The sequence below is a fragment of the Puccinia triticina genome, chromosome 6A, assembly GCF_026914185.1.
Source record: "Puccinia triticina chromosome 6A, complete sequence".
Taxonomy (NCBI): Eukaryota; Fungi; Basidiomycota; class Pucciniomycetes; order Pucciniales; family Pucciniaceae; genus Puccinia; species Puccinia triticina.
The window spans coordinates 6,597,877-6,617,004 of NC_070563.1; the positions used below are offsets into that span (position 1 = coordinate 6,597,877).

Consider the following 19,128-nt stretch of genomic DNA (forward strand, 5'->3'; position numbering starts at 1 on the left):
CATAGGTGGTAGGCTGAAGAATGGTAGAAAGAAGGCGGACTCAACTGTGTCAAGGACATTGAGTTGAATGCCAATCAAGTTCAAGTAGGTCTTGATGGCTGCGATCTTCTCTGGCTTGATGGTCATTATACTTTTGCCAAGGATGACCATTTTGTTAGATATGTTGGGATAAACAAATCAATTGTTTCAGTTGGGATTGACAGACTGAAAGCGAGGGAAGGAGCAGATCAACTGACCCGGAGGGGGATGAATGAGCTCAAAGAGTTTAAACTGGCTGACCATCTTGGCTGGGTTGCAACTTGGCATGACCAGGATGGTGAGGATAGATGTCCTGGGCAGGGTTCCAGAGAATGCCGCAGGCGTTGAACAGGAAGAGATTCGCCGGGACAACGGTGTCGTTCAACAGCGTCAAGGCCCGCTCGTGGCCCAAGCGCACTGACAGCATCTCTTCATCCTCAGCCTTGTAGAGATGGGCGCACGGAGCCTGTTGCGGGTATCTGCTATCTGCTGCAGGCCCTTGGCCCCGGGTACCCGCCAGCGGATGCGGATGTCTGAGATTCCGGCAGAATCCAGTGGGTACCCGTGTATTCCGGCGGGTATCCGCTCTCCCTAGGGTACAGGAGCTGCGGCGGTCAGCAGCCATAAAGCCGTTCTATGTTGCTGTTGATCAGGAAGAGTCCCTCCCGGTCAACAGCAACATACAATAGTCAACCAGGATATGTCCTTCCCGGTTGACAGGTGTATGTATCAAGCAGTTGACTGGGAGAAATCCCTCCCGGTTGACAACTAGACATACCAGTTGACCGGGAGGAATCCCTCCCAGTTGACGACTATACACACCAGTCAACCGGGAGGAATCCCTCCTGGTTGACAGTCATATCAAGCAGTCAACCGGGAGGAGTTCCTCCCCATATTGAGCAGTCGACTGGGAGGAGTCCCTCCCGGTCAACAGCCATATCAAGCAGTCGACCAGGAGGTGTCCCTCCTGGACAACAGCATTATGCAGCAGTTGACCAAGAGAAGTCCCTCCCGTTCAACAGCCATATGGAGAAGTGCCTCCCAGTTGACTGACATATGCAGCAGTCAACCGGTAAGCACGTTTTGAGGGGTGGGTATCCGAAGATACCCGCGCGGGTACCCGCTGTTGGATGCGGATGCCGATGCCGATGCCAGGAAATGGCTAAAATTGGCCGCGGGTACCCAGATGCGAAGTTTCCATCTGTCAGCGCCCGTCTCTTATGTGACGTGGCGTTGATGGTTTTTTGATTGCAAACCGCCACAATTACGTAGAAGTGGTAGGTTTTAGGGTCACACTATAGCCTAAAGGCCAGTGGAAAGAAGTCCTACTCGACGCCGGAAGGCGGAGGGACTGGCACCCTTACGTATGTAAGGGGACGCGGTGAGAATCAGCCAAGCGCCGTTGCATATAAGGAATATATCACTTATCATCTAGGTTACAGGTGTGATAATAACACCTGTACCTAGGGGAGAGATACACAAAGAGAGAAAGAGCTGTAAAGTAGAAAAAGGTTAGTTAGATTATCTGAAACCCCACTCACTTATGATTTCAGTAAGGTGCACAGGTTTTTTATGGTAATAATCTGGGGGAAAAGATCTCTCCAGAGGAAAGATCCCCCCCTTTTATATTACAGGGAGCTGATCCTCCTTTGAGTCAAAGCCCCAGAGGGATCCTTAACTCCAAGGAGGGGGTAGAGGTCCACAGAATTAAGAGGAGGAATTACATGAATAATTATGTAATCTCTCTATGTATGGTAAATCCATAGAGAGATATACTCCATTAGTACATTATTATTCTCAATCAAGGTAAATACAAAATAAGTGTGAAATCATACAGTTTAGTACATATAAAGTGACGATTGCAACAAAAGTAATATTATAAGACAACAGGAGGACTTGAACACAGGATCTTACACAAGATCAAGATCAATCTTAAAGTAGCCTTTAGCCATTGGGTTACACTGCGGGCATCTCAATGTTGTTGCGGACCGCAGCAACATCTGACGATTCAGTGGGGATTCAAACCCCGCGCGACAAGTAATGCAGCGACACTTGGCTGTCTGATGGACAGCCGGCCACCGGGGTATGTACACACAACGCACCTCTCGATGGCCGGCACAACAACCGGTCACCGAGAGGAGTACGCACTCCTCTCAATGGCTGGCCCAAGGACCGGCCATCAGGAGGAGTCATTGTGCCGGCCGTTGAGAGTTGTCCACACTCCTCTCGATGACCAGCATAACGACTGGTCATTGGGAGGAGGAGTCCACACTCCTCTCAATGACCAGCACAAGGACCGGTCATTGGGAGGAGGAATCCATACTCCTCTCAATGCCAACACAGGCCGGCGTCGAGAGGAGTACATGCACCTCGATGCCCGGTCTGTGCCGTTCATCAAGGGAAGTGTGTATGTACTCCTCCCGATGACCGGGCCTTGGGCCAGCCATCGAGAGGAGTGCGTACTCCTCTTGGTGACCGGTTGTTGTGCCGGCCATCAAGAGGTGTCTGTACTCCTCTTGACGCCGGTGTGTGCTGGCATCAAGAGGAGTGTGGACTCCTCCCGATGACCGGTCCATGAGCTGGTCACCGAGAGGAGTGAGAGGAGTGTGTTATAATCCTCTTGATGGCCGGCACAAGGACCGGTCATCAAGAGGTTGTTATGTATTGGTGGCCGGCTGTCCAAAGGCAAATCAATCAGCCGGCCAGATGTCGCTGCAGCTGACGCTGCATTCTGATATGCAGCGTCATGATGTCGCTGCGGCCCGCAGCGACAGCCAGATGCCCGCAGTGTTAACACCACCTGCAAATGGGTGTGGTTTTCTCCGCAGCCACACCCAGTGGTTTTCCGGCAGAACTTGCGCGGCCCCCCGAAAACCCGTGCAGCCCCTGGAACCCCTAGCTGCATATCATTTGGGGTGCTAAGGGGCGGACCGGTCATCAAGGCATACACCTTGATGACCAGAGCCGGCCGGTCATTGAGGTGTACAGGTGCCTTGATGACCGGAGCCAACCGGTCATCTAGGCATACATCTTGATGACCAGCCAGCTGAATGGTCATTGAGGTTGTATAAAGGTACCTCAATGACCATCTGAACGGTCATTGAGGTATACATGAACCTCAATGCCCGGCCAGCTGGCTGGTCATTGAGGTAGAGCCAACCGGTCATCAAGGCATAAACCTTGATGACCGGAGCCGGCCGGTAATCTTTATACCTTGATGAACATCTCAATTGAACAGTCATTGAGGTGTATGCCTTGATGACCGGTTGGCTCCGGTCATCCGGTCATCAAGGAAGGACCTTGATGAACGGAGCCAGCCGGTCATCTGTATACCACACCTCAATGACTGCTCTCAATGACCATCTCAATTGAGACGGGAGACAGTCATTGAGTTGTATGCATTGATGAATGGTTGGCTCCGGTCATCAAGCTACCTATTTACCTCAATGACCAGCCAGCTGGCCGGTCATTGAGGTGTATGCATACGTTGATGACCGTTCAGATGGTCATTGAGGTATACATACACCTCGATGACCAGCCGGCTCCGGTCATCAAGGTACCTGTACACCTAAATGACCGGCCGGCTCCGGTCATCAAGGTCCTTGATGACCGGAGCCGACCGGTCATCAAGGCATACACCTCAATGACCGTTCAATTGAGATGGTCATTGAGGTATACAGATGACCGGCCTGCTCCGTTCATCAAGGTTTATGCCTTGATGATTGGTCGGCTCTACCCCAATGACCAGCCAGCTGGCCGGTCATCAAGGTTCATGTATACCTCAATGACCGTTCAGATGGTCATTGAGGTACCTTTATACAACCTCAATGACCATTCAGCTGGCCGGTCATCGAGATGTATGCCTAGATGACCGGTTGGCTCCGGTCATCAAGGCACCTGTACACCTCAATGAGCAGCTGGCTCCAGTCATTGAGGTGTATGCCTTGATGACCGGTCCGCCCCTAAGCACCCCAAATGATATGCAGCTAGGAGGTCTGGGGGCCGCACAAGCTCTCGGGGGGCCGCACGAGTTCCGCAGGAAAACCACTGGGTGTGGCTGCGGAGAAAACCACAACCATTTGCGGGTGGTGACACCAGGAAAAGAAAGTAGTCACTTGATGGCAAGTGACATGACACAGCTTTTTTTTCAGCTCCAACACTGCTCCAATGCTGCTCCTCTCCACCAGAACATCTGGGGCTCACATTACAGGTGTCAGGATCAAAGCACTCAATGTGACAAAACCAGATGATGCTCAGCTTTGGCCGGCCCAGCTGATGTTCAGCTTTTACCCTGGCCCAGCTGATGCTCAGCTTTAGCACCGGCCACATGATGATCATCTTTGGCCCTGGCACAGCTGATGCTCAGCCTTGGCTGTGGCTCAGCTGATGCTCAGCTTTGGCCCTAGCCTAGCTGATTTTCAGCTCTGGTTCTGTCCAAGCTGATTCCCATTTGTTTCTCTGGCCTGGCTCAGCTGATACTCAGCAAGCTGAGCATCAGCTGGCCAGCTGGCCCAGTACTGGGTCAAAGCTGAGCATCAGCTGGGACAGGACTAGGAAAAGGCTGAGCAAGGACTGCTAAAAAGCTGAGCATCAGCTGCGCCAGGACTAGTACAAAGCTGAGAATCACCTGAGCAAGGACTAGTCAAAAGGATTTCTTCCAATTCTGAGAGTGAGCTGCGTGAAAAAGCTGAGTATGAGCTGAGCAAAAAAGCTGAGTATGAGCTGGGTACCAAAGGACAGAACTGAGGATCAGTTGGGCTCATCAAAAACTGAACAGGACCTCCTGAGTAAATTTTGGAAGTTGAGGAGATGGTTGGGAGATTGGGGTAGATAGTGGATAGATATTGGATAGATGGTGGGTAGCTGGCTGGAGCTGGTGTGATGTCACTTGTCATCAACTGACTATTTTATTTTCCTGGTGTGTAAATGACTTGTAATTATCATTGTAGACACATGGACAATTGTCTCAGTGGCTGACACCATCTCTATTCTCATGTACATACAGAAGGCCTCAAGATACCATCCATTGGACACCATAAATGGACTCCACATCTAAAGTAACCCCCCCACTGGAAGCATCACTGGAGCCCCGCTACACTAAAAGTTAGACCCTTTGTAAAACCTGTAGCACCCAGTCAACCACCTTTCAGGCACCTCAAGTCACCTTTCCCCGCACCATTCTATCCCCACTACATATATTGGTTTGGATTTATTTGTTATTTACATGCCATCATGCAGCACTGCCTCTGCAGGCTGTGCCCCTTGAACTGAATGGTTCCCCACATTCTAGTTCCTTCTAACTCAACTTTGTTTGGTCTTATTACATCACCTGATCATTCCCTGTACAGCTTAGCACCAGGGGTGATTTTGACGCACTCACCAGAGAGTGCCATACCGTACCCTTTTTCCTGAACTGTGCTGGATGCTTTTGGTGAAAGCAGTGTAAGAAATAATGAACAATGCTTGGACTCATCCAAAACTGATCCTTGATTCATCCATAAATCATGCAGAAGTCATGCAGAACTCGACTGGAACTCAATCAGAACACAGTTGAAACCACTAAGACACAATTACCGCAATTAAATCATAACTCAATTTGACCTGTTTGTTGATTGGGATGATTTCTTAGGGTTCAATTCATATTATCCACATGCTCATGAAGGTGTTATTTTTTTTACTTTGCTAACTTTTCCCTCATGTGCGCTCATAAAAGGTTGTTACAAATTGCAGGCTGGGCCTCTTTCAGATCAACAAAACATACACACCGGTAAGGATGATGTGAAAGGCCTGCCTTAATTGTCATATTTCCCTAAAAAAAGGCAGGTATCATCTGTAATTGAGTCAAAAAAAGGATGAAAATAAGGTCCAATCCTACTGCTACCGTTCCGCATAGGGTTGGGCTGAGTACCGGGATGGTACTCACTACTCAGCCTGTGTGGGTTTCTCTTTGCAGCTGTGAGCCTGAGTCTCTATAGCGACAGCAGGACACAAGAAAGAAGGAGGGAATATTTGGATTTCTTTGGATAAATAAAATACAAATATACAAGAGAGAGAGAAAAAGAGAGAAAAACTGAGCAGGATCAAGATAAGCAGATATTCAAGGTTATTCTGGTGGGAATGCACGTCCACTGGCAATGCTACCTCTTCAGAAGAGTGCTGCCAAGCTTTGCTAGAGAGTGCTACAGCCTCCTCTCACCAAAGAAATGTGGAGGGATCCTGGATTAGACAAGTTTAATCCAGCCACAATTTTTTAGCTTCCTTCTGGATATTCAAGGTTCTTTAAAGGGAAACCTATGTGGTTTGTTTCTTGCAAAAACCACAGAAAAAGAATGATGTTAAGCAGGGACAGCCCTGTGATCAAGAGTGAGGCAAAGGCCAGCAAAGAAGAGCAGATCAAGCAAGACACAGAGTTCTACCTCTGAGATAAACAAGGTTCAGTGAAAGAGGTTACTTACTGTCAATATCCCAGGCGCCTGTGACGGTAGGTATACTGGGAGTGTTGTAAACTCTTTGGTGGTGATCTTGGGGTTATCTGGGGTGTGGTTCTGGTGTGCTGGAGTCTGTAGATCCGCCTCAGGCAAGGGGGATCCTGACTACGAAAATTTTCACAGTTTGCTTATGTAATTTACATATGTACATGTGGTTTGGCGCGCCTGGTAGTCACAACTGCGCATGCGCGTCACGACTCAATAACTCAGGGAAGGAGTATAGTTACAAAGAATTGGTAAGTTGTAACTAGGGTTAAAATTTAATGAGGAAACAGAATATGAAGTCAAAACAAGGTTATCTCTTAAGATGAAAAAGATATGAAGTAGTTCATATGTAAAAAGTAGAAAAAGGCAGACTTTAGGTCAGCTGAGTTGACTCTAAGGCTGACAGCAGCCCTTTTTTGCTCAGGGTCGCATAGGTGACCCGGGAGTTGTTCCTCCAACTCCCCAAGCCGCCTGAGTGTGGGAAAGGTCCTCTTCTCATCTCTCCGGCAGTTTTGCCGTGTTTCTCCTCTCCATGATGGAGGGCGTGGCGCGACAGACAGATGAGCTGGGGGAGTGGCTACTGATCCTTGCGTAGTGTGGCCTCTCCTCCACTGTGAACACTAAGATGTGGGGTTCTGAGCCCAACCCGCTACTCCAGGTGGCCTGGAGCCTGACCTCGACCTGTAACTGATAGCGGGTCCGGTGGTTTGGCCTGATCCCTCTGGATAGCTCATCGGCCCGGTTCTTGGCCGAGGTGACGCGCTTTGCAACGAGATTGATCTGGTTCTCAATCAGCGTTGCCTGGATCTTCTTCCATTTGGCGTTGACAAACCAATCCTTGGATTTCTGCTTGGTGACAACGCTCTCTGTTGTAGTGTTGTTGGTCCAGACAATGAAATTCTTCCCTCCCCGTGCTCCAAGCTTGATTAACATCAGTAGCCCTAGCCGCACCGCTACGGTTTCTAGCCTTGATATCCTCTCCTCCTCTTTCTTCTCTTCGTTGATGTTCTTATCCAGCTCCGCCATCAATCGCAGGCGGAATTGCGCCCACCTTTTTCCAAGGAGTACACCTACCCCAAAGCCGGTTGACACGTTGCAGACCCATCCTACCTCCATCGGTTCTTGTCTCGCGATCAGCCTTGTTGGCTTGAAGTCGGATAGTGTTGTAAGCCACGTATGTAGGTCTTCTTCAGCGTCGGGGGGTAGCAGGCGGGCCGTCTCCCGGTGCACCCAGTCCTTGAGCCACCAATATAGTCCACACAAGTAGCATCTTAGTTGTGGTAAGATGTAAGCTACGTGGTTCAACCTTCCCGCAATGACCTCCACTTCGTTGTACGTGAATGTTGCGCCTATCTCTAGAAAATCACGGATATGGTTGATCCTCTTGGCTAGCTTTGCCTCCGGGAGCCGTACAGTCCTGTTGGTTCCGTTCCAGATGAACCCGATGTACTTCTGCTCTTCTAGAAAGGGCGAGTACTTCTCCTTATTCATTTTGACTCCCAGTTCTTCGGATCTCTTCACAATGTCAGCCATCAGGGTTGCTGAGCTCGGTCGTTTGACAAACAAATTATTGTCAACCCACCAAAATACGTTTAAAACATTGAATTTGGAGATCATGAGCTCTTTCCATGCGTCCGCCGGCCGGCCAAAGGATCCGCAGCCCGCTACTCCTCCAAAGGTTATCCGGGTATCCAACAGGAGTCTGTTGTCAAAATCCCGTACCATGAGGTACGGCCATTGATCTGGCGGTAGGCCTTTTCCCAATCAAATAGGGCTAACAGGACCGGTTCCTTTTTCTCTTTGAGGAAGCTGGCGACCACGTTGAAATCATCCCACAACGTTTTGAATTCATCAGCGTCAACGAAGGAGGTCACGGAAGGGATCCCTATCTTTCCGTGCGGGAACAAAAGGTTGTTGATTGGCCTGAGGGAGCCGTCACTGTTAATCACTGCTCCAAACGGGTTCGTCCTGAAGAAGCTGAAACGCTTTTGGACTTGGTCGTACGTAAACGGCCCAAACATCCTGCCCGCGTCTAGTTCCTTGCGGATGGAAGCTTCTATCTTGCCCTTTGCCAGCAGCGCGGAGGTGTGATTTGGGGGTGTGAAAAAGGGCAAATCCCGTGACAGCTTGTGTTCTGAGATTCCCTGGTCAAAACCATCCCAGAAGCCGTCTAGTACGTCTTGGAATCCTGGGAGGAGGTCTGCCTTCCGTAGCGCGGTCTCCCAGGCGGTGATATTCATCTCGCAGGAGACTCCTGTTGGCCATCTTGCCTCGCCTGACCAATGGTCTTTGTGCCCTTCTTGCTTGTGCCTTGGGTATGTACGTTGTCCCTTTGGCGCTTATCCTTTGCACTGTAGCTGTTTTCCTTCACGCTCTCAACACTTCTCAATGAGGGGATCATAAAGAGATCCAATGTCAGGTCACGTTCCACCTTAAATTAATTAAATTCCGTGCAAGCAAAGATGGCACTGCCCCCCCGGGCTTGGTGCAGATTGTACAGAAAAATATGGGTGGTGGTCTAAATAAAAATGGAAACACACTAACTAATAACCTTTCCCTTTCCCATAACCTCCCTCTGCCCCTCCTCCTCCCCCACCGCTGTTCCCCCCACTGCCGCTGCCCAAGCCTCCCCCGTTGTGGTCAAAACCCGTCCCCCATTTGCTTCCTTTGAAGCTGCCCTCCTTGCCGCCATTCCCTCTCTGGTTGCTAGGGCCTCTCGGGGTTTCTGGTCCGGGTTTATTGGCGGGGTTGACCGCCTTACCTGGTTGCTGTAAATGAAGGGGAGTCTTGTTCACCTGCTTGTCCTTCTTCCGGGCTTGCTTTCCGGTCGTGGGGTCCCAACCAACACGGCAGCCTCCAGCGGCGTAGGGGTTGTTGGTGAAATTGGTCTCTCCAAAACTGACCGTCTTGGTGTGGACTTCCTGCACGATCTTGGTTTGGAAAATCAAGATGTTTGCGACAGAGAGTCGCCCCCCCAGTACTGGTACCCAATGACATAAGGCGTTCATCCTTACATGGATGTCGTACTGGAGTGCGGTCATGAAGCCCTCCCTCCGTATTATTCCATCCGCGTTCCGCTTGTGCGCTACCAGCCAGTTTGCCAAGTTCGCATGGGAGGGTATCTTGCTGACCTCCCGAAGAAAGCCCTGGTGGTTGACGGACCACTCCTGGTACGTCTGGAGGTACTTGCTCAGATACGGGAAGCCCGTGTAGCGCAACTGATCTCCGCTAGGGTTGTCCAATTTTTTTCTCTTCTTGGTTTGGTGGAGGAACACCTGTTCTTGCCACCACTTGTTGAAAATTGTCAAGGGTAGGGGGGCTCGGAACGCCAAGAGATTGTTTGCAAAAAACTTGGGAAGACCAATGTCATTGTTGTTTGAGATTGCGGCATCGTCGAAAAGGACTGCCGCCTCCAACCCGGTCAAGAGGACCATCTTGTCGTACTCCCTGATTCTCGGGGTGACTGCCGCTGCTGGGGTCAGGACTTTGAAACTGTGGTGTTGGTCGGAGGTGGCCGGATTGACTGGGGCTGTGGCTGGCAACGTGAGAGAAGGCGCAACCATTGGTTGTGGTTGAGTCGTGGGTGTCTGAGCTGCCAGGTTCCGGGGTTGTGGTACTGGGGCTGCTGGATTGCTCGCGATGGTGTTACCCAAGCCTTCACAGATTTTGAAGAGCATCATTGCTTTGCCGGACTGTCCTGCCGCCTCAGCCGCTAACGCCCTCCCAATCACCTCCAGCATGGTGCCCTGTATGTCCGCCTTGAAGCCTTCCCCCTTGCTCCTCCTATGAACCGAATTTCCTCCTCCGCGTTGACCGGGTTATCGGATAAGCAAAGTAAGACGCCTCAATCCGTCAGCCCTAATCCTTCTACCCCTAGCCATGCCTAGCTCCTCCTGTCCCATCCTATGCTTACCAGTACCCTTTTGGTTCCCTTGCTCTCCAATATCCTCCCCTAACATCTCCTTGAACTCCTCCAGCCCTGTCCCCCTTTCCTCCTTGTGATCCTCCCCACCCCCTCGGTCATTGTCCTTCTCCTGCTCTCCTGGTCTATTTGAAGTCGCCCGGGTCGAACTTCTCGCCGGTCCTTTCACGGTTACCTTTTTTGGTTTCTTTGGATGGGCCGGTGCTGGTTCATCTGCCGGTTTGTTCCTCTTCAGGTGGCGCCGGTGCTTCCGACTCGTCTTGTGTCCCCATGACCCCCAGCAACTGACTACCCGCTTCCCCATCCCCTTGTCCACCTGTACCACCTGTCGAAAATCCTGCCGCCACTTTCACCGCTGAGGTCGCTTCTGCGATTGAGTTGAACATCACAATTAGTGAGGTTTGATATATTCAGAAATGACTTAGTCTGGCAAAAATTCCCCGTAAAGTTTTGGCGCTGTTGTGCTCTGGTGCCGGTTCCGGGTGCTAGGTCTCAGCTGGTACCGGTTAATCCTTGACCAACTAGGTTTGGCCTGTCCTGGCGCGCCTCGGCTGCGCGCTGCGGGTGCCTTTGCGCACGCGCCAAGCAGGTGCTCCGCTGCCGCCCTACCTTGGACTCGACCCACCTCCTGCTGCGCTCCCGGTAAGTGCACATGAAAGTTTGTTTCAAGTAAAGCTTGGAGGGTTGTGGTGCCAGATTTCAGCCAAACAACTTGGCTTCTTAACACATATAAGCTTGTGGGGCTTTTTTATGGTTTTTTGTTTTCCAATGTCTCCATGCACATGTATGTGAGCTGTTTTGCATTTTGACAATGTCACCTTTGTGTACGCGCGTACATTGGGGTGACAGATCACCAGAGGGGACTTTCACAGCTCCATGACAAGTCAAAACTGGTCAGAAAGCCATTAAAGCCCCAGCTAGTCACATTTATGTTTTGTGAAACCCATTTTACATAGAGGAATTGATCAACATAAATTCACCAGCAATGATTGACAATTAGGCATTGAGTAAATATCATTTCAGTATAGTTTATAATTGAGTTATCCTTAAAGAATGAAACAGTTCTATACAACATTGCATGAGGTCCTGTGATACTTCCTCATAAATTATGACAGAATTCCAATTGAATTCTGAATGATTTATAAATCATTTCCTAATACAAATCTGACTGACATCAGACCCAGAACAACATAAAATTACAGTCAGGCACTCTCTGGAGAGTGCGTCAAATTCTCCCCTGGTGTATGCACCCCTTGCATAAATTATGACATCATCTGGCAAAGCCCCTCCTCATGTATGTACCCCTTGCATAAATTGTACTCAGCCACGCCCTCTTAACTCCCTCATGTTGTACAGCCCAGGACAGCTAAAATACCTCACTCAGGGGCTTCCTTGAAGCCAAAATTCCTTACATTTTTCTATGCAAGGAGCTCTCTCACCCCCATTTTTAGTTCCTCAATTTATTACTCATCAATTTTTATACTCACCCATCACCCAAAACACTTACGTACCCACTCAACCCTCTTACTTACATATAACAACTCTTACATACTGAATGAAAACCTTTTTATGCTGTGTCACGAGAAACTTATCTTGAGCTAACCACTTCTATCACTTATTAAAACTTGCCAAGCTTACCTTGGTGGGTCTTGTGGTCTTGTAGCTGGAAGTATAGAAGGGCAAAGCTTGCACCTCCTTCATCCCCTTCTCCATTCAGCAAAAGGGTTTCACAACCACTTTTGAGTCTTACACCGGTACAGACCAGCATTGAGTGGATTAACATCTCCTCTCAATGACCAGTCTGTGCCGGACCACTGGTCATTGAGGGGAATCACACCTCTTGATTACCGGTCTGTACCGGTAATTGAGGGGACTCACACCTCTCAATGACCAGCCCGGACCGGTCATCAGTCACACCTCTCAATGACTGGTCTGTGCCGGTGTGGTACCCCTGTTCCCACTCATATAACCATTCTCATATCATACATATCCTTCACATACTCATCATCATTATTCCAGATTCAGATTCTACACCTCATTTTATCCCTAGTCACTCACTCATACCACCCTGAAATTCCCTTTGGATCAGAATTTATTAGCATTCACAGTTTCATTTATTTTCCTGCTTCTTACATTTCATCTACATTACATATTCCAGTCATAATCACCATAGCTACACCACAGGGCGCCTTTTTGGAAAAGGCTGACATCCTGTGGATGCTTTGGGCTGAAAATTGTCCACGTGATGTCCGGGGAGCATCCAGCAGATGCCAGGTGTACTGAGCATCACTTGGATGCTTTTGTATGCGTCCAAGTGATTTTCAGCCCTCAAAGACATCACCTGGACATCAAGAAAATTTTTCCTTTGGACACTCTCAATCAAAAGTGTCCGCTGGACATCCTGAGAGTCAAAATCCATTGGACACTCTGGCTGGAGTGTCCGATGGATGTCAACGCAGTGTGCACTGCATATCAACCGCGTGTTCTCCAATCACGTACACATGCCCCCTGCCGTAGTGGGGAAGGGCTGCCTTCACTGGGACCCCCAATGCCACAGGTTGTGCTTTTGACACCCAGTTTCTCCAGCCATTGCAGCACCAGGGCCAAGTCACCTCCGGCACCCAACCGCACTGCCTCTGCCCCTCCCCAGCTTCACAGCGCACCTGTTGCCAGACATGGTGCTTTCTGCAGGAGTGTACTGGCCAGCGCACCTCGACCAATATTTTTCCCATCTAAGGATGGTTTGAGATATCCGGCGGATGATTGGGTTACATCCAGCAGATGCTTGAAGACCATCCATTGGATACTTAGTTGTGATACATCTGTATTCGTCATGAAGAGTAACATCCTGCGGATGTTTCCTGTGCTGCACAAGCTGGATGTCCAGGGACATCTCCAAAAGGGTGTCCCATGGACATCTGGCACAACCCGTGGTGTACATATATTACACATTACATATCTCATTCATTATACATACACCACGGGTCGTGCCGGATGTCCATGGGACACCCTTTTGGAGATGTCCCTGGACATCCGGCTCTTGCAGGGCAGGAAACATCCGCGGGATGTTACTCTTCATGATGGATACAGATGTATCCCAACTGAGTATCCACCGGATGGTCTTGGAGCATCTGCTGGATGTAACCCAAATATCCGCCCAGATATCACAAACCATCCTCAGATGGGAAAAATATTTGTCCAGGTGCGCTGGCAAGCGCACTCCTGCAGCAAGCACCAGGCCCCGTGACGTGGGTGCTATGAAGCGGGGAGGCAGGGGCAGTGTGATTGGGTGCCGGGGGTGATTGGGCCCGGGTGCCGTGGTCGATGAGACTGGGTGTTGAACACCCAACCTGCAGCATCAGAGGTCCCGGTGAAGGCAGCCCTTCCCCATTATGGCAGGGGGCATGTGTAATTGACACTGTGGGCATCTCGCTGTCGCTGCGGGCCGCAGAAACATCATGACGCTGCATATCAGAATGCAGCGTCAGCTGCAGCGACATCTGGCCGGCTGATCGATTTGCCTTTGGACAGCCGGCCACCAATACATAACAACCTCTTGATGACCGGTCCTTGTGCCGGCCATCAAGAGGATTATAACACACTCCTCTCACTCCTCTCGGTGACCAGCTCATGGACCGGTCATCGGGAGGAGTCCACACTCCTCTTGATGCCAGCACACACCGGCGTCAAGAGGAGTACAGACACCTCTCGATGGCCGGCACAAAAACCGGTCACCGAGAGGAGTACGCACTCCTCTCGATGGCTGGCCCAAGGCCCGGTCATCGGGAGGAGTACATACACACTTCCCTTGATGAACGGCACAGACCGGGCATCGAGGTGCATGTACTCCTCTCAACGCCGGCCTGTGTTGGCATTGAGAGGAGTATAGATTCCTCCTCCCGATGACCAGTCCTTGTGCTGGTCATCGAGAGGAGTGTGGACTCCTCCTCCCAATGACCAGTCGTTATGCTGGTCATCGAGAGGAGTGTGGACAATTCTCAATGGCCGGAACAAGGACTCCTCCTGATGGCCGGTCCTTGGGCCAGCCATCAAGAGGAGTGCGTACTCCTCTCGGTGACTGGTCGTTGTGCCGGCCATCGAGAGGTGCGTTGTGTGTACATACCCCGGTGGCCGGCTGTCCATCAGACAGCCAAGTGTCGCTGCATTACTTGTCGCGCGGGGTTCGAATCCCCACTGAATTGTCAGATGTTGCTGCGGTCCGCAGCGACATCAAGATGCCCGCAGTGTGACAGGAGCACACGCGGTTCATATCAAGTGCACACTGGGTTGACATCCATCGGACACTCCAGCCAGAGTGTCCAATGGATGTTGACTCTCAGGATGTCCAGCAGACACTCCAGCCAGAGTGTCCAATGGATGTTTACCCTCAGGATGTATATTGGAGTACTGGGGGTTTGCACCCCAGTATGATGGGGTGTTGTTGCTGTGTACACCACAGATTTCACTGGTTTTGGGGTACCCCGTGGCTCACCCCAAATTACCTGGGGTATGAGGTGCTGTACCCCATCTTCACAGGGGTGCGCAAAAGTACACCCCAAGTGGTTTGGGGTACATTAATTCAGCGGCACCCCTTTTTGGTGTACATGAAGTAAATTTTTGGGGTGCCTTTAGGCTGACCCGTCGTCATATCCAGGATTATACACAAAACCAAATGTGCGTTGATACCCTTGAAGCACTCATTTGCTTGAAGGACTGGGTCAATGAGAATGTGATTGATGTTGATTACATCCTCCCATCATCCTCTTCAACTTAACATTCCCCAAAAAATTCCTCATTTTTCTCTCACCCAATACTTTTATTGAGTTATTTTCCAAAAAACAAAATAAAAATAACATACAAGTTTTCATAGGATTGCTAGCATCAATTGCTCAAACTGCTTGCATCAAATTTGATGATTGATCACACCAATCAATCAGCAAGCAATAGACTGGCTCACCAGAGGCTGGAGACACTTTCCGAGCTCCAGCCTCTCATACATATACCCAGTCGGATACCCGATTGGGTTGCCGGTACACCCAATCGGATACCCGACCTGATACCCGGTCGGGTATCTCCGGGTCTTCAGGGTCCGGATCTAATCCTTGGCCCGGTTGGACTTTCAAGCCTGCTCATCTGTTTTCCCAGGGGAATGACGTGGGGATCCCGTCAATCTGTGCTCTTGTCGGCTCCACCAGGAGCCCAGGGATGGCCGTGGAATCCTCGTCTGTGGGAACGACGAGGATATCCCGTTGAACAAAAATGAAGGTTCCCATCGGCTCCACCGGGAGCCCAAGGGCAGCCGTGGAATCCTGGTCGGTGGGAGCGACGGGGGAATCCTGTCGAACACATTTTTTGGTGTTGTCGGCTCCACCGTGAATTTATCACGAGGAGACCCCGGGAGGGTGGAGACGACTGGGTATCCCGTTCTCTCCACCCATTTTCAACGGGTTGGTGATACCAACGGCGGGCACAGTGAAATCAACGTGGGTTTCACAAAGCCGGCGTCGCCCATCGCATCCACGAACTTGCCTGCCAGGAAGTACCCCCGGCGTGTACTTTTGTGCTTCCATGCCTCCACGGGAACAATATCTCTTCACCTGATCCGCCGCAAAACACCTCTTGAGTTCCGTGCCGTCCAACTCCGCTAGCACATACGAGCCCCCATCCACTTGTTTGACGATGCAGTAGGGCCCGCTCCATCTGTAGGCAAAAAGTTGCCCCCATTGCGTTTTGAGGGATTGGTTGTAAGCCAGAACCATGTCTCCACATTCGAGAGGGTCGCGAAGGCGATCGCAGCGCTTCTTGTCCCAATAGCGGATGGAGTCGCCGCGGGATGCCATCATCTTCCTGTCGGCGATGCCGCGCGTCTCCTCACTGCGCTCCAGCTGGATTGACCTCGCCAATATATTAGGTCCGCCGTCGTCTCCACCGCGTCCCAATCGACACCCAGATAGGACTCTATTTCTAAATCCAAAGGCAAAGCGGCACGCTGACCGAACACCAGCTTGTAGGGGGAGTAGCCTGACGGAGGCTCGCTTCGCGAGTTCAGCCTACCCCCCGGGGGCCCGAAGTCTTGAGGAACTTGGTTAAGTTCGGTTAAGTTCGGTTAAGTTATGAAGTGATAGCCTGAACCTTGAAGGCTGATGAGGCAAGAGCCACAGCAACAACACTTTGAGTCTGTTTTGGTGAATCTGCCCTACAAGGCCCTACACAGTGTAAAAACCCCGGGGAAGGAAGAAAAGGTACAACCCGACTACACGATTGTAGCGGGCATCAACTCTCCCCCGGAGAGGTATACACCAGGCCATAACACTCCCCCGCAAGCCAATATCACTGATAACAGAGGTGATATTGGATTGGACACCAAATGGACTGGTGTGAAACTACATACAAATTTAAGTGTTACTCCCCGACAGACTTGTTAACTGTCAACTTTCACGCATACTGGCTACTATACTAATGCTATTTTTTTTAAAGACTATACTATGATTTATCTTAAAATGGGACTTTTGGCACCCATGAACCGTGGAACTATTTTAAGGCAACCACACTCCTAAACCAATAATCAATAATATGCTTAGATGTAAGACTAGGAGTAGCTAACACAGTAATGTCATGTTATGTGAGGGTTACAAGCTGGGGAGATGTGACATGTGCGAGATGCAGGCAATGGGAATTGAACACGCGACAGAGGTAACGCTGGGCTCATAACCTGTAAAAACCCCGGGGAAGGAAGAAAAGGTACAACCCAACTACACCACCCGCAAACGGGTGTGGTTTTCTCCGCAGCCACACCCAGTGGTTTTCCTGCGGAACTCGCGCGGCCCCCCAAAAACTCGTGCGGCCCCCGGACCCCCTAGCTGCATATCATTCGGGGTCCTTATGGGGCCGACCAGTCATCAGCATAAATCTCAATGACCGGCGAGCTGGCTGGTCATTGAGGTTGTATAAATGTACCTCAATGACCATCTGAACGGTCATCGAGGTGTACATAAACCTCGATGACCGGCCAGCTGGCTGGTCATTGAGGTACATAGTACCTTGATGACCGGAGCCGACCGATCATCAAGGCATAAACCTCGATGACCGGAGCCGGCCGGTCATCTGTATACTTCGATGACCATCTCAATTGAACGGTCATCGAGGTGTGGTATTCAGATGACTGGCCGGCTCCGGTCATTGAGGTCCTTGATGACCGGTCGGCTCCGGTCATCAAGGACCTCAATGACCTCAATTACCGGAGCCGGCCGGTCATCTGGATACCACACCTCGATGACCGTCTCAATTGAATGGTCATCGAGGTGTATGCCTTGATGGCCGGTCGGCTCCGGTCATCAAGGACCTCAATGACCGGAGCCGGCCAGTCATCTGAATACCACACCTCAATGACCGTCTCAATGGGACGGTCATCGAGTTTTATGCCTTGATGACCGGTTGGCTCCGGTCATCAAGGACCTCAATGACCGGAGCCAGCTGGACATCTGGATACCACACCTCAATGACCGGTTAGCTCCGGTCATCGAGGTGTATGCGTTGATGAACTGTCAGCTCCGGTCATCGATACACCGCGATGACCGGCCAGCTGGCTGGCCCTTGAGGTACATATTTAGGTACCTTGATGACTGGAGCCGACCGGTCTTCAACGCATACACCTCGATGACCGTTCAATTGAGACGGTCATCAAGAACGGTCATCAAGGTGTGGTATCCAGATGACCGGCCGGCTCCGGTCATTGAGGTCATTGAGGTCCTTGATGACCGGAGCCGACCGGTCATCAAGGCATACACCTCGATGACCGTTCAATTGAGACGGTCATCGAGGTGTGGTATTCAGATGACCGGCTGGCTCCGGTCATCGAGGTCCTTGATGACCGGAGCCGACCGGTCATCAAGGCATACACCTTGATGACCGTCTCAATCGAACGGTCATCAAGGTGTATGCTTTGATGACCGGTCGGCTCTATGACCGGAGCCGGCCGGTCATCAAGGCATACACCTCGATGACTGTCTCAATTGAACGGTCATCGAGGTGTATGCCTTGATGACCGGTCGGCCCAGGACCCAGGAAACCCCCTGTAAATGACCGTAACGAAAATGTATGAATTTTTTGGCAAAAACCCAAGCTGGTAGGCACAAAAATGGTATGAATGGGATTTTTTGGCCTCAATGGTAAGCACTTCAAGTGTATGAAATTTTTCTTGGGTACAAGAGGTTAGTAACTAAGATGTATGAAATTCCTGAGAGAAAAACCCGTAGCCCTCCCCCCCTCAGCAGCACAGCTTGGCTTATTTTTGTTACCCCAGTGCCCCACCTTGGCAGCACACCCCAGGTTTTTTTTTTTTGCACCCCCCCCCCCCCCCCGTCAGCAGGAATGGTAGGCATGGAAAATGTATGAAAATTTGGCAAATCCTCAAAGCGTACGCACAAAACGTGTATGAATGAGGTCAAAAAATGTATGAATTTTGTCACAATTCTGGATTTTAGGTTACGGTCTTTTATAAGGGGTTTCCTGGGTCCTGTCGGCCCCACAAGCACCCCGAATGATATGCAGCTAGGGGGTCCGGGGGCCGCACGAGTTTTCGGGGGGCCGCGCGAGTTCCGCGCGAAAACCACTGGGTGTGGCTGCGGAGGAAACCACACCCATTTGCGGGTGGTGCTACACGATCGTAGCGGGCATCAACTCTCCCCCGGCGAGGTATACACCAGGCCATAACAC

The 19,128-nt window shown here is 50.7% G+C and overlaps 1 protein-coding gene across 1 annotated transcript; it reads left to right on the plus strand.

Annotated features, from left to right (window-relative positions):
• Positions 1 to 10,130: 10,130 nt before the first annotated feature.
• Positions 10,131 to 10,378, plus strand: PtA15_6A759 (uncharacterized protein; the record flags this gene model as incomplete). Its single annotated transcript, XM_053170498.1, has 2 exons — positions 10,131 to 10,243; positions 10,327 to 10,378. 2 exons carry the CDS (start codon positions 10,131 to 10,133, stop codon positions 10,376 to 10,378), a joined length of 165 nt encoding a protein of 54 aa, XP_053021684.1.
• Positions 10,379 to 19,128: the final 8,750 nt, after the last annotated feature.